General features: G+C 48.1%; 5 protein-coding genes across 5 annotated transcripts; 2 read left to right on the top strand and 3 right to left on the bottom strand.

Moving 5' to 3' along the window:
* Window positions 1-170: 170 nt before the first annotated feature.
* SPPG_05946 (uncharacterized protein) lies at window positions 171-750 on the bottom strand (the record flags this gene model as incomplete). Its single annotated transcript, XM_016754154.1, has 4 exons — window positions 171-185; window positions 207-284; window positions 345-443; window positions 526-750. 4 exons carry the CDS (start codon window positions 748-750, stop codon window positions 171-173), a joined length of 417 nt encoding a protein of 138 aa, XP_016607035.1.
* A 130-nt stretch (window positions 751-880) lies between these two features.
* SPPG_05947 (uncharacterized protein) lies at window positions 881-2,904 on the top strand. Its single transcript, XM_016754155.1, has 7 exons — window positions 881-1,210; window positions 1,285-1,383; window positions 1,458-1,484; window positions 1,550-1,671; window positions 1,732-1,929; window positions 1,988-2,072; window positions 2,136-2,904. The coding sequence occupies exons 1-7, from the start codon at window positions 955-957 to the stop codon at window positions 2,300-2,302; spliced, it is 954 nt and encodes a 317-aa protein (XP_016607036.1). The 5' UTR covers window positions 881-954; the 3' UTR covers window positions 2,303-2,904.
* SPPG_09335 (uncharacterized protein) lies at window positions 2,374-6,984 on the bottom strand (the record flags this gene model as incomplete). The annotated part of the gene is made up of 17 exons (XM_016757494.1): window positions 2,374-2,738; window positions 2,831-2,955; window positions 3,024-3,146; window positions 3,217-3,753; window positions 3,824-4,000; window positions 4,069-4,167; window positions 4,230-4,433; window positions 4,506-4,916; window positions 4,984-5,139; window positions 5,201-5,386; window positions 5,451-5,544; window positions 5,625-5,854; window positions 5,917-6,177; window positions 6,237-6,332; window positions 6,396-6,686; window positions 6,744-6,887; window positions 6,949-6,984. The coding sequence occupies 17 exons, from the start codon at window positions 6,982-6,984 to the stop codon at window positions 2,417-2,419; spliced, it is 3,492 nt and encodes a 1,163-aa protein (XP_016607037.1). The 3' UTR covers window positions 2,374-2,416.
* An 834-nt stretch (window positions 6,985-7,818) lies between these two features.
* Window positions 7,819-8,688, bottom strand: SPPG_09336 (uncharacterized protein). Its single transcript, XM_016757495.1, has 4 exons — window positions 8,466-8,688; window positions 8,172-8,400; window positions 7,997-8,094; window positions 7,819-7,930 (listed from the first exon to the last, which is right to left on the bottom strand). Exons 1-4 carry the CDS (start codon window positions 8,610-8,612, stop codon window positions 7,820-7,822), a joined length of 585 nt encoding a protein of 194 aa, XP_016607038.1. The 5' UTR covers window positions 8,613-8,688; the 3' UTR covers window position 7,819.
* Window positions 8,689-9,175: 487 nt separating this feature from the next.
* Window positions 9,176-10,334, top strand: SPPG_05949 (uncharacterized protein). The gene has a single exon (XM_016754156.1). It carries the CDS (start codon window positions 9,232-9,234, stop codon window positions 10,216-10,218), a length of 987 nt encoding a protein of 328 aa, XP_016607039.1. The 5' UTR covers window positions 9,176-9,231; the 3' UTR covers window positions 10,219-10,334.
* The last annotated feature ends 229 nt before the right edge of the window (window positions 10,335-10,563 follow it).

The raw sequence follows: 10,563 nt of genomic DNA on the forward strand, positions 1-10,563 counted from the left end.
AAACTAATGAGGCCATCTGGGTAGAGTGAAAGGTTAGGTGCCGTTCGCTCCATATCTATCCCGCGTGCTGAACTACCTCCATCAGTGTCAGCTAATGCAAAGAAAGCCTCTGCAGATGGCACACGTTTTGGATGTGCCTAGAACAGTGCCGCTACTCGTAGGCATGCATTTCACTTCCTTGTAGCCTGCAGCAGACAAAAACCTACCGATCCGTAGTAACTTCGGTAGGGTACGAGCGACCGAATAAAATCTTCAGTAGTCATGTGCGGTTCGCCATGCTTTCGCTGAGTGCGGACAGTCAGCTACATAGAGCTGATATATATTTGACAATGCTGCGGACTCACCACTGATGCAAAGTAGTGGAAGACCTTTAGCGGGTGCGAGAATTTTCGCAAGCGGTTCTCATATTCCCCAATCCTATCCCGCTTCCAACTGTCATATGACTACATGACACCAAGGTAACTTATCAGAGTCAACCTCGTATGTGAAGTCCCGTCGTGAGCACGATTGAGCTGTTATTCTTACGTTGGTCTCTTTACCGTCGTCACAAACGACCGGGCTGCTGCTGCTGACGGCCCAAGTACATCCCGCAGCTACTGCTGTCACACCGAGCACCCATGCGGTTGACCAGCGCCATTGACGTGGTACGGTATGCCCTTGACTATGGCGAATAAATGGTGTCGATTGATAAGACCTGCCCCACAAGGTTCGCCATGCATTTGGGCGATTCATGAATACTTGTCGTGCCATTTTTCACCGGCTTCGCAGCCGTGCCTTCTTAGCGATACCGTCAGCAAACGTCCCATGCAATCATAACCCTAAAAACGCCGGCTAACTTACAGTTTGTTGCGTGCAGAGCGGACGGTCGAGGTGAACCAAAGATGCAGCAAGTCTGAAGCGCGTCGCCGGTGGTTGCTGACTCGCCACTCTTGCAGATCCCTCTCCACCGAAACAATGAATGGACAGCAGAACATGTTACGACTCTTGAGAACGCCAGTGGCAAAATGCCGTTTCGTACAATGTTCCCGAACGCAGACTAGACGGTTTACAAAGGAATCGCCCGTGGATTTCGATCCTGTCAAGAACCTCCAGCTATCTACAGCCAGCCTTCCACCTTCACCTCCGTTGAAACAGAAATTTATTTCGCAAAGAATGTCTACAAAGGAGTTGGAGCAAGTAGAAATAGGCATTGGAAACCATAGAAGACCCGGTAAGTATTTGCCGCATGGTCTGTACTGGGGATGCTCACCGAAAATTGAGCGCAATGCACAAATATCTTTGCAGAACGGTTGAGTGATTGGATAGCATTTTGGATGGCAAGTGGGTTGATTCATGGCCCCTTTCTGTGGGGCTTCAGGAGGAGATATATACATCCAGCTGTGAGTGCGTATCGTTAACATGATAATGAATGTTCGCAGTCACGAATCAAACCTGACCGTTGTCTTGGATTGTTGAAGCATTTGAGACAATTTCCGGCGTGCCAGGTGACCGTCCGTCATGCTTACAGAATCCTGCAGGCCTACTGCCTCATCTTCCTATCCGGATTTAGGAATGGTAGGGGGGATGGCTCGGCATTTGAGAAGTTTACGAAAGATGCGTCACGACTATGGGTGGATTCACCATCTGTTGGACGAAGCCGAAAATGAACGCACGCATCTGATGATTTGGATGGTACTGCTCAGGCCTTGGCTTGTTGTCTGTTAATCTCTGTCTAATCCGACTTCATTTTAGCGTGAAACATCACCGAGTTATCTGGAGCGGCTTTCTGTAACCTTCGCCCAAGCCGCATATTTTCTCGCGTATGGATTATGCTATGAACTTTTACCTGGGATTGCGCATCGCACCACTGCATACTTGGGCGAAGAGGCTGTATGGCGCTACACGCTGCTTATCAATGACATTGACCATGGCAAATGCGAAAACAGAAAGGTAGGATGTACCCTCACCATGATAATCGCATTGCAAACGATACTGACGTTCTCTGCAGGCAGGTGACATTGCCCGAGAGTACTATAACCTTCCGGAGGATGCCACTCTGCGGGATGTGGCAGTCGCAGTGCGAATGGATAAAGGTACGATACGGAGCACCGTTTGCTTAGATTCTCCCGCGAGTTTTACGTAACTGTTCATTTCAGCATCTCATCGTGACATCAATCATCACTTTGCGGACCGTATTCATGCTGGTTGCGAGAACCTGCACGAGAATTACAGTCCTCGAAAACATTTCGTAGGACGGAAAGTCATTCCTGTTGGACCCCATGGCATGTCACTTGAAAGGACGGATTTTGTGATGGAACGCTGACGTACGCTATATTACACCAAATTTGAACGTTGCGTGAAAGTGCCGAAATATTTTGTAAACTTCAACGTATTGGTAATTTTAATTACAAAATGAATTGGTACATCCTCAGATTCCTCATCGTCCTCTCAGCAAACAAGCAATCCATATCCAAACACCGACCACCTCTCCTGCATATCCACAACACCAGACCGCACATGCAAATTCGCACCATTCGTCCGCACATGCATGGACATCAGTGGCCTGTACGGCCGCGAGAATGTCATTTGTATCCGTATATGGCAAAGATATTGGGCTCCCTTTCAGCCTATATACGGCACGGAGACGGGATAAGTCCTGTAAACTCGATAAAGAACTGGACACCTGCTCATTGGATGTCTGAGTGCAAACCGCGGTCTCGAGTGTTGGCAAAGCACTGAATAATGTTCTGGATGCCAATCTGGCAATTAATGGAAGGGAATGTCAGTACATCCCCTACAACAGACTGCTATTCTGTCATTTTGTTTCGGAATCGGTCCGAATAGAACTCACCGGTTCCATCGTGTGGGCTTATTTCCTCTCCATGTCTCAATCCCCGCTATTATTGCACGCTCCAGACGACCTTCAATTTCATGGAGTTTCGCAAGGTCGGGAGTCTTGTAGATTGGCTCTTCGAGCTAGTTATCGTGTGTGTGCATATCCATGAGCTCGTGCTTGAAAATCGCTAAGTCTGCTATGTACTTACCTGCAGACTTGGACCCTCAGGTTTGGGAAACGCTCGGTGGAACAGTGGGCGCCAGCTGCGGTTATCTCGTAAGTTAAATGACATTCGCGCTGGATCCGCTTGCTGCTGAATGTTGACCCAAACCTGAATAAGGAATTTTGCATTTAAACATTAATACCTTTCGCACGTTTAGATTCCTTTGACGTATGCTCACATTATCCTGGTCGAATAATTGTCCTATTTCGATCAGCGGGCAAAGTGCATCTTTCACGGTCCAAACTGTTCCATCCACTGGATCCCAGAGTTTCCACTCTTTCAAGATAGCCCGTTCGTGCTCTTCCCTGGTCAACACCCACGCGACACGCCCTTTGGCTACATCTCGTCCCAGGACCACCCAAGAGTCCACATCTTTTAAACACCATTTAAAATAATTACATAAGAGAATGGCATGCTCGGCGGCGCCCCCAGCTCCAAGGGTCATCATTTGCTCGGTAGTAGCCCAGCATGAGTGAGGGTATATCATTCTGGAAGGGAGATATGGCAGCAAAGTGACATAACGGAGAAGATGAACCGGTGTTGTTGGTAAGCCAGGGGGCGGGGCTTGCGGCCGTAGAAAACGACTTATAAGAGCTGTTTGTTGGGAGAGGGTGGTCGTCGTTATGCGAATGTGGCGGGATTGAACGTGAGCAGGTAACGTTGAAGGGAAACTGGAACAATAGCGGAGGAGATGCAGCGATTCGAGGGACTGAACCTTTGGGAAATTGTTAGCGACAGGCGGAACTTGAATGCGAGGAAATTTTCGCTTGGTCTGACGTAGGTACCTTTGTCTTTACTTCTGTCGGTTGAGCTAATGGTGGATCCAGCGTAATGAACATATAAAGCGAGGTCCCTTTGTTCGGCTCGATACCCACCGGCACAGCTGCTATAGGCATCGCCAGTGGGGCATGCTCATATCCTATTGACGCGCAAGGCAGTTTGACAGGGAAGTCGCCTGCAAGCTGTCCAAGGGAATGTAAGTAACTGAAATGAAATGTGATCAAAATTCACCTGAAACTCAGTTGCTTACACGAATCTGTTCGTGTATTGCAGAAAAGGGAATGGTTAGCGATCCAAGCCAGGTACGGTCTTTTCGACGGTGGATCTGGGTATCTCGGTCTCGTTCCTCCTATTGTGATAACGGGGTAAGCACCTACCGATCGGATACCCGGTCACTATCAAAGCACCCACCTGCATTAAATCAACTAGCATTTCATCAAAGAGGTCAAACCGGACTTCCTCAGCATCCAGTTCTCCCTCGACGCCTGCTTGATCACCACGTGGAGGTGTCACTGGAAGCATTAACGTTTCGTTCCATTGAGGATTCGGGCCTTCCCCAGTTGTCGTGCGCGCGTGGCGATTTTGAAATGTCAGCTGTACATACGGCCGAACCCACTACCGTAATTGGATACATCATCTTTAGGTTAGTGGGCTAAAATGAATGATTAGCATGTTACCAACACTTACGACTGGTCCATCAGATTCGGTTTCCACAACATCATGAATGCTCTTTCTGTCCTTTCTGACAGGTATGTTGGAACCCCTCAATATTTGCACCATAAGCCTACAGCCCTCCGGCTGCAGCCCATTCGTCAGTGCCTCCCTTCTATCCTCCCGATACGGGCGGAGTGGTCTCCGTGGTCTGAACCACTCGGTGAGAAAAAATCCTTTTTGTGGTCGGTCTGCGAGTTTCTCTTCACGGACATAATCACTATGCCGCTTAGGCTGTGGATGAATCGTACTGCGAAGCAGTTGGTGGCTACGTAGACGCTGGAGAAACGTTGTCTCGGGAGTTGATAGATCAGACTGAGCTGTAGGCGCAGAATTCAGAAGGGAGAGCGTAGAAGAATGTCGTGACAGCATTGGATATAGTTGGGGCTTCTCAAGCGAAACCATTTAGGTTTGTGCTGATTGTGCGAAGTGAATATGCTGGCGTTGTACTTACTGTTTTATCTGAATCTAGCATTTCCTGCATCATACCCTCATCGATCTCCTCATCCAATAGCGGTATAGGGCTCAGATGTTCAGCTGTAATATGACCTCTTTTCGTCTCCCTATCTTTGATTAAAGTAAACCTCTTCTCATTGAGTTCATTATCGACCTGAAAATTCATGAAATGAGCATGGTATGAGCAATACCGAGAAGTGGTGCGTGATATATACCGCAACATCTAACGCCATGGCTCGGATCCATGCCGGAATTTCAAGACGGCAAAACTTTTTTGATGACCAGTACTCCATTGCGGAGGTACCCTCTGAGCTCGACGATGCCTCTGCCAATCTTTTCAAGCGAAGCGTGTCTTGTGAGCGGGGATCATTCGGATCAACAGGCAGAGATTGAACCCAGTCCTTAATAAATATATGGAATAGTATGAGAGAACTCGTCGTTACAGGATTCATAGGCCACTCTCACCATTAATTTGCGCATGTTGATGGCACCATTGGGTCCCATCATTGCAGCTAAATGATTAGGTTCTCGGACATTACGACGGGCATCAAGGTCGTTGCTATGTACATTCACGACAAGAATGATGTGAGTTACTTATCGTTCAATGCTTGCAGCTCCTTGGTTCTTTGGAAAACGTACGATTGGATAAGAGGTCCCAAGGATTTGCCCCCGTCATCCACCCCCCAGGCACATCCAAGTGTTACCACTCCCGAAAGCCACCTTTCATCTCCTCTGCCAACCGTTGCGTCATAACTAGATTTGCCCGTAAAATGCAATGCATGCGGTGTCCGGTCAATGGCGTTGGTAGTTTCGGTAGCAGAGGGAATAGGGATAGGAATTCGGCAAAGGAGAGTTTCGCCAAAGGCTGTCTGAACCAAGGGATGTTATAGGCTATCCATTGGGCGTCGTTTTACAAAACAGGGCAGAATACCTTTTCGTAGACTTCAGCCTCAAGGCATTCAGGAACTTCTTTGACCCGAGCACCAACCCTGATCGCTGTCTTCCGTCCTAACGTCCCTAATGCTTTTGAGCTTGCGACTATGTTAGACCCACGTTGATCGATGTTGTTGAATTGAACACTGAACGTGGACATGTCAAGGGTGTGTGCCGTCGTTCGGGTCATTTCTTTGCGATTATAGAGCAAGCGCAAACAGAAGGTAGGAGGGGTGGTTTGACGACGGTTTTGTTCGAACTGTACGGAATGGAGTGAGTAGATTTTACTTCAGCCACGCCGCTTCATTTGGGGTTTACCTTGGGGCATTCAGCTATGGGAGTGATGACACTCGTGTGGTTGCAGGCAAACGACAAAATGGGAAAGCCGGGTTGTCGATGGCTTGATTCCAGCCTCTGAATAAGAGTGTCAGGCTACTATAACGACCATCTGATTAACATAAGCATAATATGACATACCTTGCTGATTTGCGATTTAAGCCGTTTTGCATTGAATCCGCCCATCTTCGTCTGGCCAGTCTGAAGGGCTGGATCTGATCGCTTCTTTCTGTCCTTACGAAGCTTCCCTTGACTGCCATGTGTACTTGCGTTGTCCGTATCTTGTTCGGCGCCAAGCTGATCTTTCGTGTCCTGTCGCTCCAATCCGGATTCTTCTTCGGTTACGCTAGTAGTATCAAGCTTTTCGAGCTCGTGCATATCTGACAGTTCCGATAGCTCGTTCGCAATTTCAACCCTAAGCGCCTTTGTATCCTTTCACATTTTGGCGGTTAGCCACGGATGATTGAATCTTGAAAAATAAAGATTTACCTCATCTTCAATAGTTTCACTGCTCCGCACAATCACTTTGAGAGAGGTAGACGCGAATCCTTCTGTTTCGCGTATCTGCTTCAACTGAGACCATCCTTGCAGAATCTTAAACTCCAGTAACCGATCGGTTTGAGCTTCAGCATCCTGAGAATAAGCATTAATGACATGCAGTCTTTCAATGAACAGGGCGCCCGACGCTCAATACCCGTAATAATCTTGTCTCACGGATTTCTTCCAACATCGCCTTCCTTCGGTTGATATTCTTCTGTTTGGCTTCCTTCTGCACTTGCTTCGGATCGTGATACCTAGAATAACGGGCGGGACGTTCTGGAAAGATATCATTTGCTGGTTCTGTTGCGTCGGCTGCGGGTGAATCAGGCAGAGGTTGCGATTGTTTATACTCGTTGTACGCATCGCGCAGCGCCTTTATGGCAAAGAGATTAGTACGCGATGCCTCATGGGCTCAGGACTTGAATATAAGCATACCATTAGCCGCTGATCCAGGAAATGTACTACCCCTTTTTTCTTCCTCTGACCCAAAGTGGTCACCCATTCCTCTATGTTTCTCGCCAATTTCATCTCCTCTGTCATCAGCGGATGATCGACCATTGCCATACCGTACAGGTCGACGGCAAGCAGATAGGTCCCACTTGGAGAATCTGTTATTAGCGTGTAGGGCGAGGGGGCGGCAATTGGAAGGCGGATAAGTGCCAGATCGTCGTGTGGGGAATCTGCTAGCGAAAGTTCTGGGTCTGAAGATGGATGGGTGCGGGTATCCTGCCATAAAAGCGTTGGCAATTCACGAAATGGGCGTTGTGGCTCGGTTGAAATTGGGATTGGAATAGTGTTAAGGCGAAGGGAGGAGCCGAACCACTGTATTCCGCTGATAGAAAGCAAAGTGAATGAGCGGCGCGGACATGTGCTATGTGGTAAAATGTAGCTTTTGCTCACTCTTCTGGCTCGCTCCATCGTAGACGCTTCTCCAATTTTTGTAAATTCCAGAAAGCGACAGGTGGTAAGTCCCCGACATAGAAGCCATCGTCCTCCGGAGTCGCCGGCATGGTCTTGAAACACCGTCAGAGTCGAACGTTAACAACAAATAATTGTGTGTTTACCTCGTACAAAGTTCTCCATGTTGCCAAAGTAGACGGACAAACGTTCTCTGGGCAAAACAAGATTTTGGCGACCTGGACAAGATACCGTCATTTGGGGCATGAACTGCCACGCTAGACGTTACTTCCGATCGAACGTACCTGCTCCAAGTAGGTCTTCCCTATGTTCTCCCATGGCTGCTTGACTACGTGTGATCCTAGCATTTGCAGCTCTGCTTTTTCTTTTAACTCGTTGAATGCTTATAATAGATGAATTTAGAATGACTGATGCTGTTAATGACAGATGAGAAACCGGGTTCCAGCGCAGACTATGTACCTTTTTCCGCCCATTTACCCTCTTCGTCCATGTCAATCTCTTCATCATCCGGCGCCTTACTTTCTACCTTCTTTTTTGGCTTGCTTCGTTTCTTTTTCTTTTGCCCGCTTTGGTCAGGTTCGCTGGCATGGCCGGTTGTCGTCGATAACTCGACATTTGCATCGTAATCTTCTTGCAGGGGCTCTTGGTAAAGTCTCGAATGAAGGATGTTTGGAGAACTTTTTTGAAACTGCAGCAACAAAATATTTACAGCGATCGTCGTCTCCTCATATCTCAGCTGAAATTAAACTATACCTTTGCCCCTCCCAATCTCTCCCTACGTCTTCCTCCACTCTGTTCACCATCAGTCAAAGATAATGTTGATGCCCCCCTAACCAGGAGCTGACTTTGAGCATGTCTTAGACGAGACCGATTTCTCGGGACATTGGTCGGCAACGACATTATTGGACAACTGGACGTTGATATCAAACACTTAGGCAAACTGACACCTATGCATCGCCAACTGCACCAGCTTTGTTGACTGCTTGAAACTTGTCGAATGAGTCATACGTCAGATCGGAATATAATCAAATGCTTCTTGTGAGTTTGCCCAAGGTGGGCCTGCTGGACGATAGCCTGGGGAGATCGGAGACGCGCTGAGTAAGCTCCAGCAACAGCAACGAGGCCGATTTTTAACTTTTGGCACAAACTTACTGGCACTTTTTCTGCAGATACTTGTTATCATTATCAAGACATGAATGAAAGAGCCACATCGTGTGCCCATGTCGAGTCCTCTGAGAACAATAAATGTTGAATGTTGGTCGATTTGCCTCGATTTATCGGAAAACGACAATTGATTCCACATGTAAGCGTGCATGTAGGTATGGTATGCTGGGAAAGCAACAGGAGGTTGTATGAGTTTGCTAACTGCTTTTGCCTGAGTGAGATGATAATTTTGTCTTTGCAATTTGTAAATGTCCATGTCCAAAACAGCCAAGCCGCCCACGTCAGGAACGCGCGCCGAGGGTGTTTTTGTCAGTTACTCTACCCGTCCATCATCTACAAAGGAGGGTCCACAGACATGGGAAAGCCCCTTTACCCGCCGGTACCAGCAAAGGACAATGGCGCACCTCTGCGTCCGTACATGCTCGACCAGGAGTCTGCTTCAAGTGATGACAGCGACTTTTACCAGGTATCGGCATCTGAGGCCAATGCAACCGAGACGTCAAAACCGGAGGCATCCAGCGAAGACTCTGGAAAGAGCTCAATCGATAGCTCCTCCTCTGTAACCAGTGCAGGTCAAGCGGTCACAGGCGTGTGGGATCATGTATACGCTCTCCTAGCCCTTGGCGCCCTGATTGCTGTCTGCATAGCAGCCGCGGCAGCCCCACACTTGTCGAGCGTTTCCATATCAGACGCTTTCTTTGCCAAGATTTGGTCTTTTATGAGTCCCCATGTTGATGCTCATGTGAAGGACATCAAGGAAAGTTTAAATTTGTCGACTGCTTGGGGCAACGTTCTGGAAGTAGGACCGGGCACAGGTGCCAACCTTGGCTACTACTCCAGCAAGGCGGTCACATCGCTAACCTTGCTTGAGCCTAACACCGCCATGCACGCTGAGCTGCTGCATACTGCATCCATGGCAGGATGGAACCCTGATATGTTCACACTACGCCTGTCGGCGAACACGATTGAATCTGCGTCTTTTCAACCGGCCTCATTTGACTTTATTGTGTCTACCTTTGTTCTCTGTTCTGTTGATGACTTACCCGCTGCAGTAGAAAGGCTGTACGATTGGCTGAAACCAGGGGGCACATTTGTGTTTTTGGAGCACATTGGGGATGAGAAGGGGAAATGGGCGCGGTGGGGACAGGATATGATGTCTTTGTTTCTCTGGCCGGCAGTGGCGGGGGGATGTCGATTGAATCACGATACCGTGACTGTCATTCAAAATCTCGATTGGAAAGTCGACATTTCAGGAAAAGGTCGAATGGCGGTCGGAGCCCTGCCTATCGTATGGGGAAGAGCAACAAAGAAGAAGGGATGGTTTGGGTCTATCTGGCAGTGATCGCAAGTGGCGTATGTATACTGTGCAGAGTGTAAAGCTTGGTTTATAGGGGCATTCCTGAAAGCTTAATGTAAATATAGTTGCATGTAGGTCATTTCCTGTAATGTAGTAACAAGGCATTTTTTGCGCAAAAGTTCCTTTTCATGCTGTGGATCGACAAGTGTATTCTGGGGAGAAAACAAAAAGTCTAGCTGCATTGGCGCGAAAATCCATCATCGTTCTTTGGACATTCAAAAACTCACGGAACGTGGATGAAAGCATGTTACATCTTGGGCACTAAAAAGTACTGAGGGTCCTGCAGGTCTTGCAACGCCAGACAATACCTTGGACTTCAACGGCAGCTGA

The sequence above is a fragment of the Spizellomyces punctatus genome, assembly GCF_000182565.1.
Source record: "Spizellomyces punctatus DAOM BR117 chromosome Unknown supercont1.10, whole genome shotgun sequence".
Classification (NCBI taxonomy): Eukaryota; Fungi; Chytridiomycota; class Chytridiomycetes; order Spizellomycetales; family Spizellomycetaceae; genus Spizellomyces; species Spizellomyces punctatus.

Excerpts from the sequence above, each read along its gene's own strand:
- SPPG_05947 (XM_016754155.1), top strand. The coding sequence starts at position 955 with ATGAATGGACAGCAGAACATGTTACGACTCTTGAGAACGCCAGTGGCA. Across the intron at positions 1,384-1,457 it reads ATATATACATCCAGCTGTGA|CATTTGAGACAATTTCCGGC; the intron begins GTGCGTATCGTT and ends GGATTGTTGAAG. Across the intron at positions 1,485-1,549 it reads GACAATTTCCGGCGTGCCAG|GAATGGTAGGGGGGATGGCT; the intron begins GTGACCGTCCGT and ends ATCCGGATTTAG.
- SPPG_05949 (XM_016754156.1), top strand. The coding sequence starts at position 9,232 with ATGGGAAAGCCCCTTTACCCGCCGGTACCAGCAAAGGACAATGGCGCA.
- SPPG_09336 (XM_016757495.1), bottom strand. The coding sequence starts at position 8,612 with ATGTCGTTGCCGACCAATGTCCCGAGAAATCGGTCTCGTCTAAGACAT. Across the intron at positions 8,401-8,465 it reads AGAGATTGGGAGGGGCAAAG|TTTCAAAAAAGTTCTCCAAA; the intron begins GTATAGTTTAAT and ends TTGTTGCTGCAG. Across the intron at positions 8,095-8,171 it reads GGGTAAATGGGCGGAAAAAG|CATTCAACGAGTTAAAAGAA; the intron begins GTACATAGTCTG and ends ATCTATTATAAG.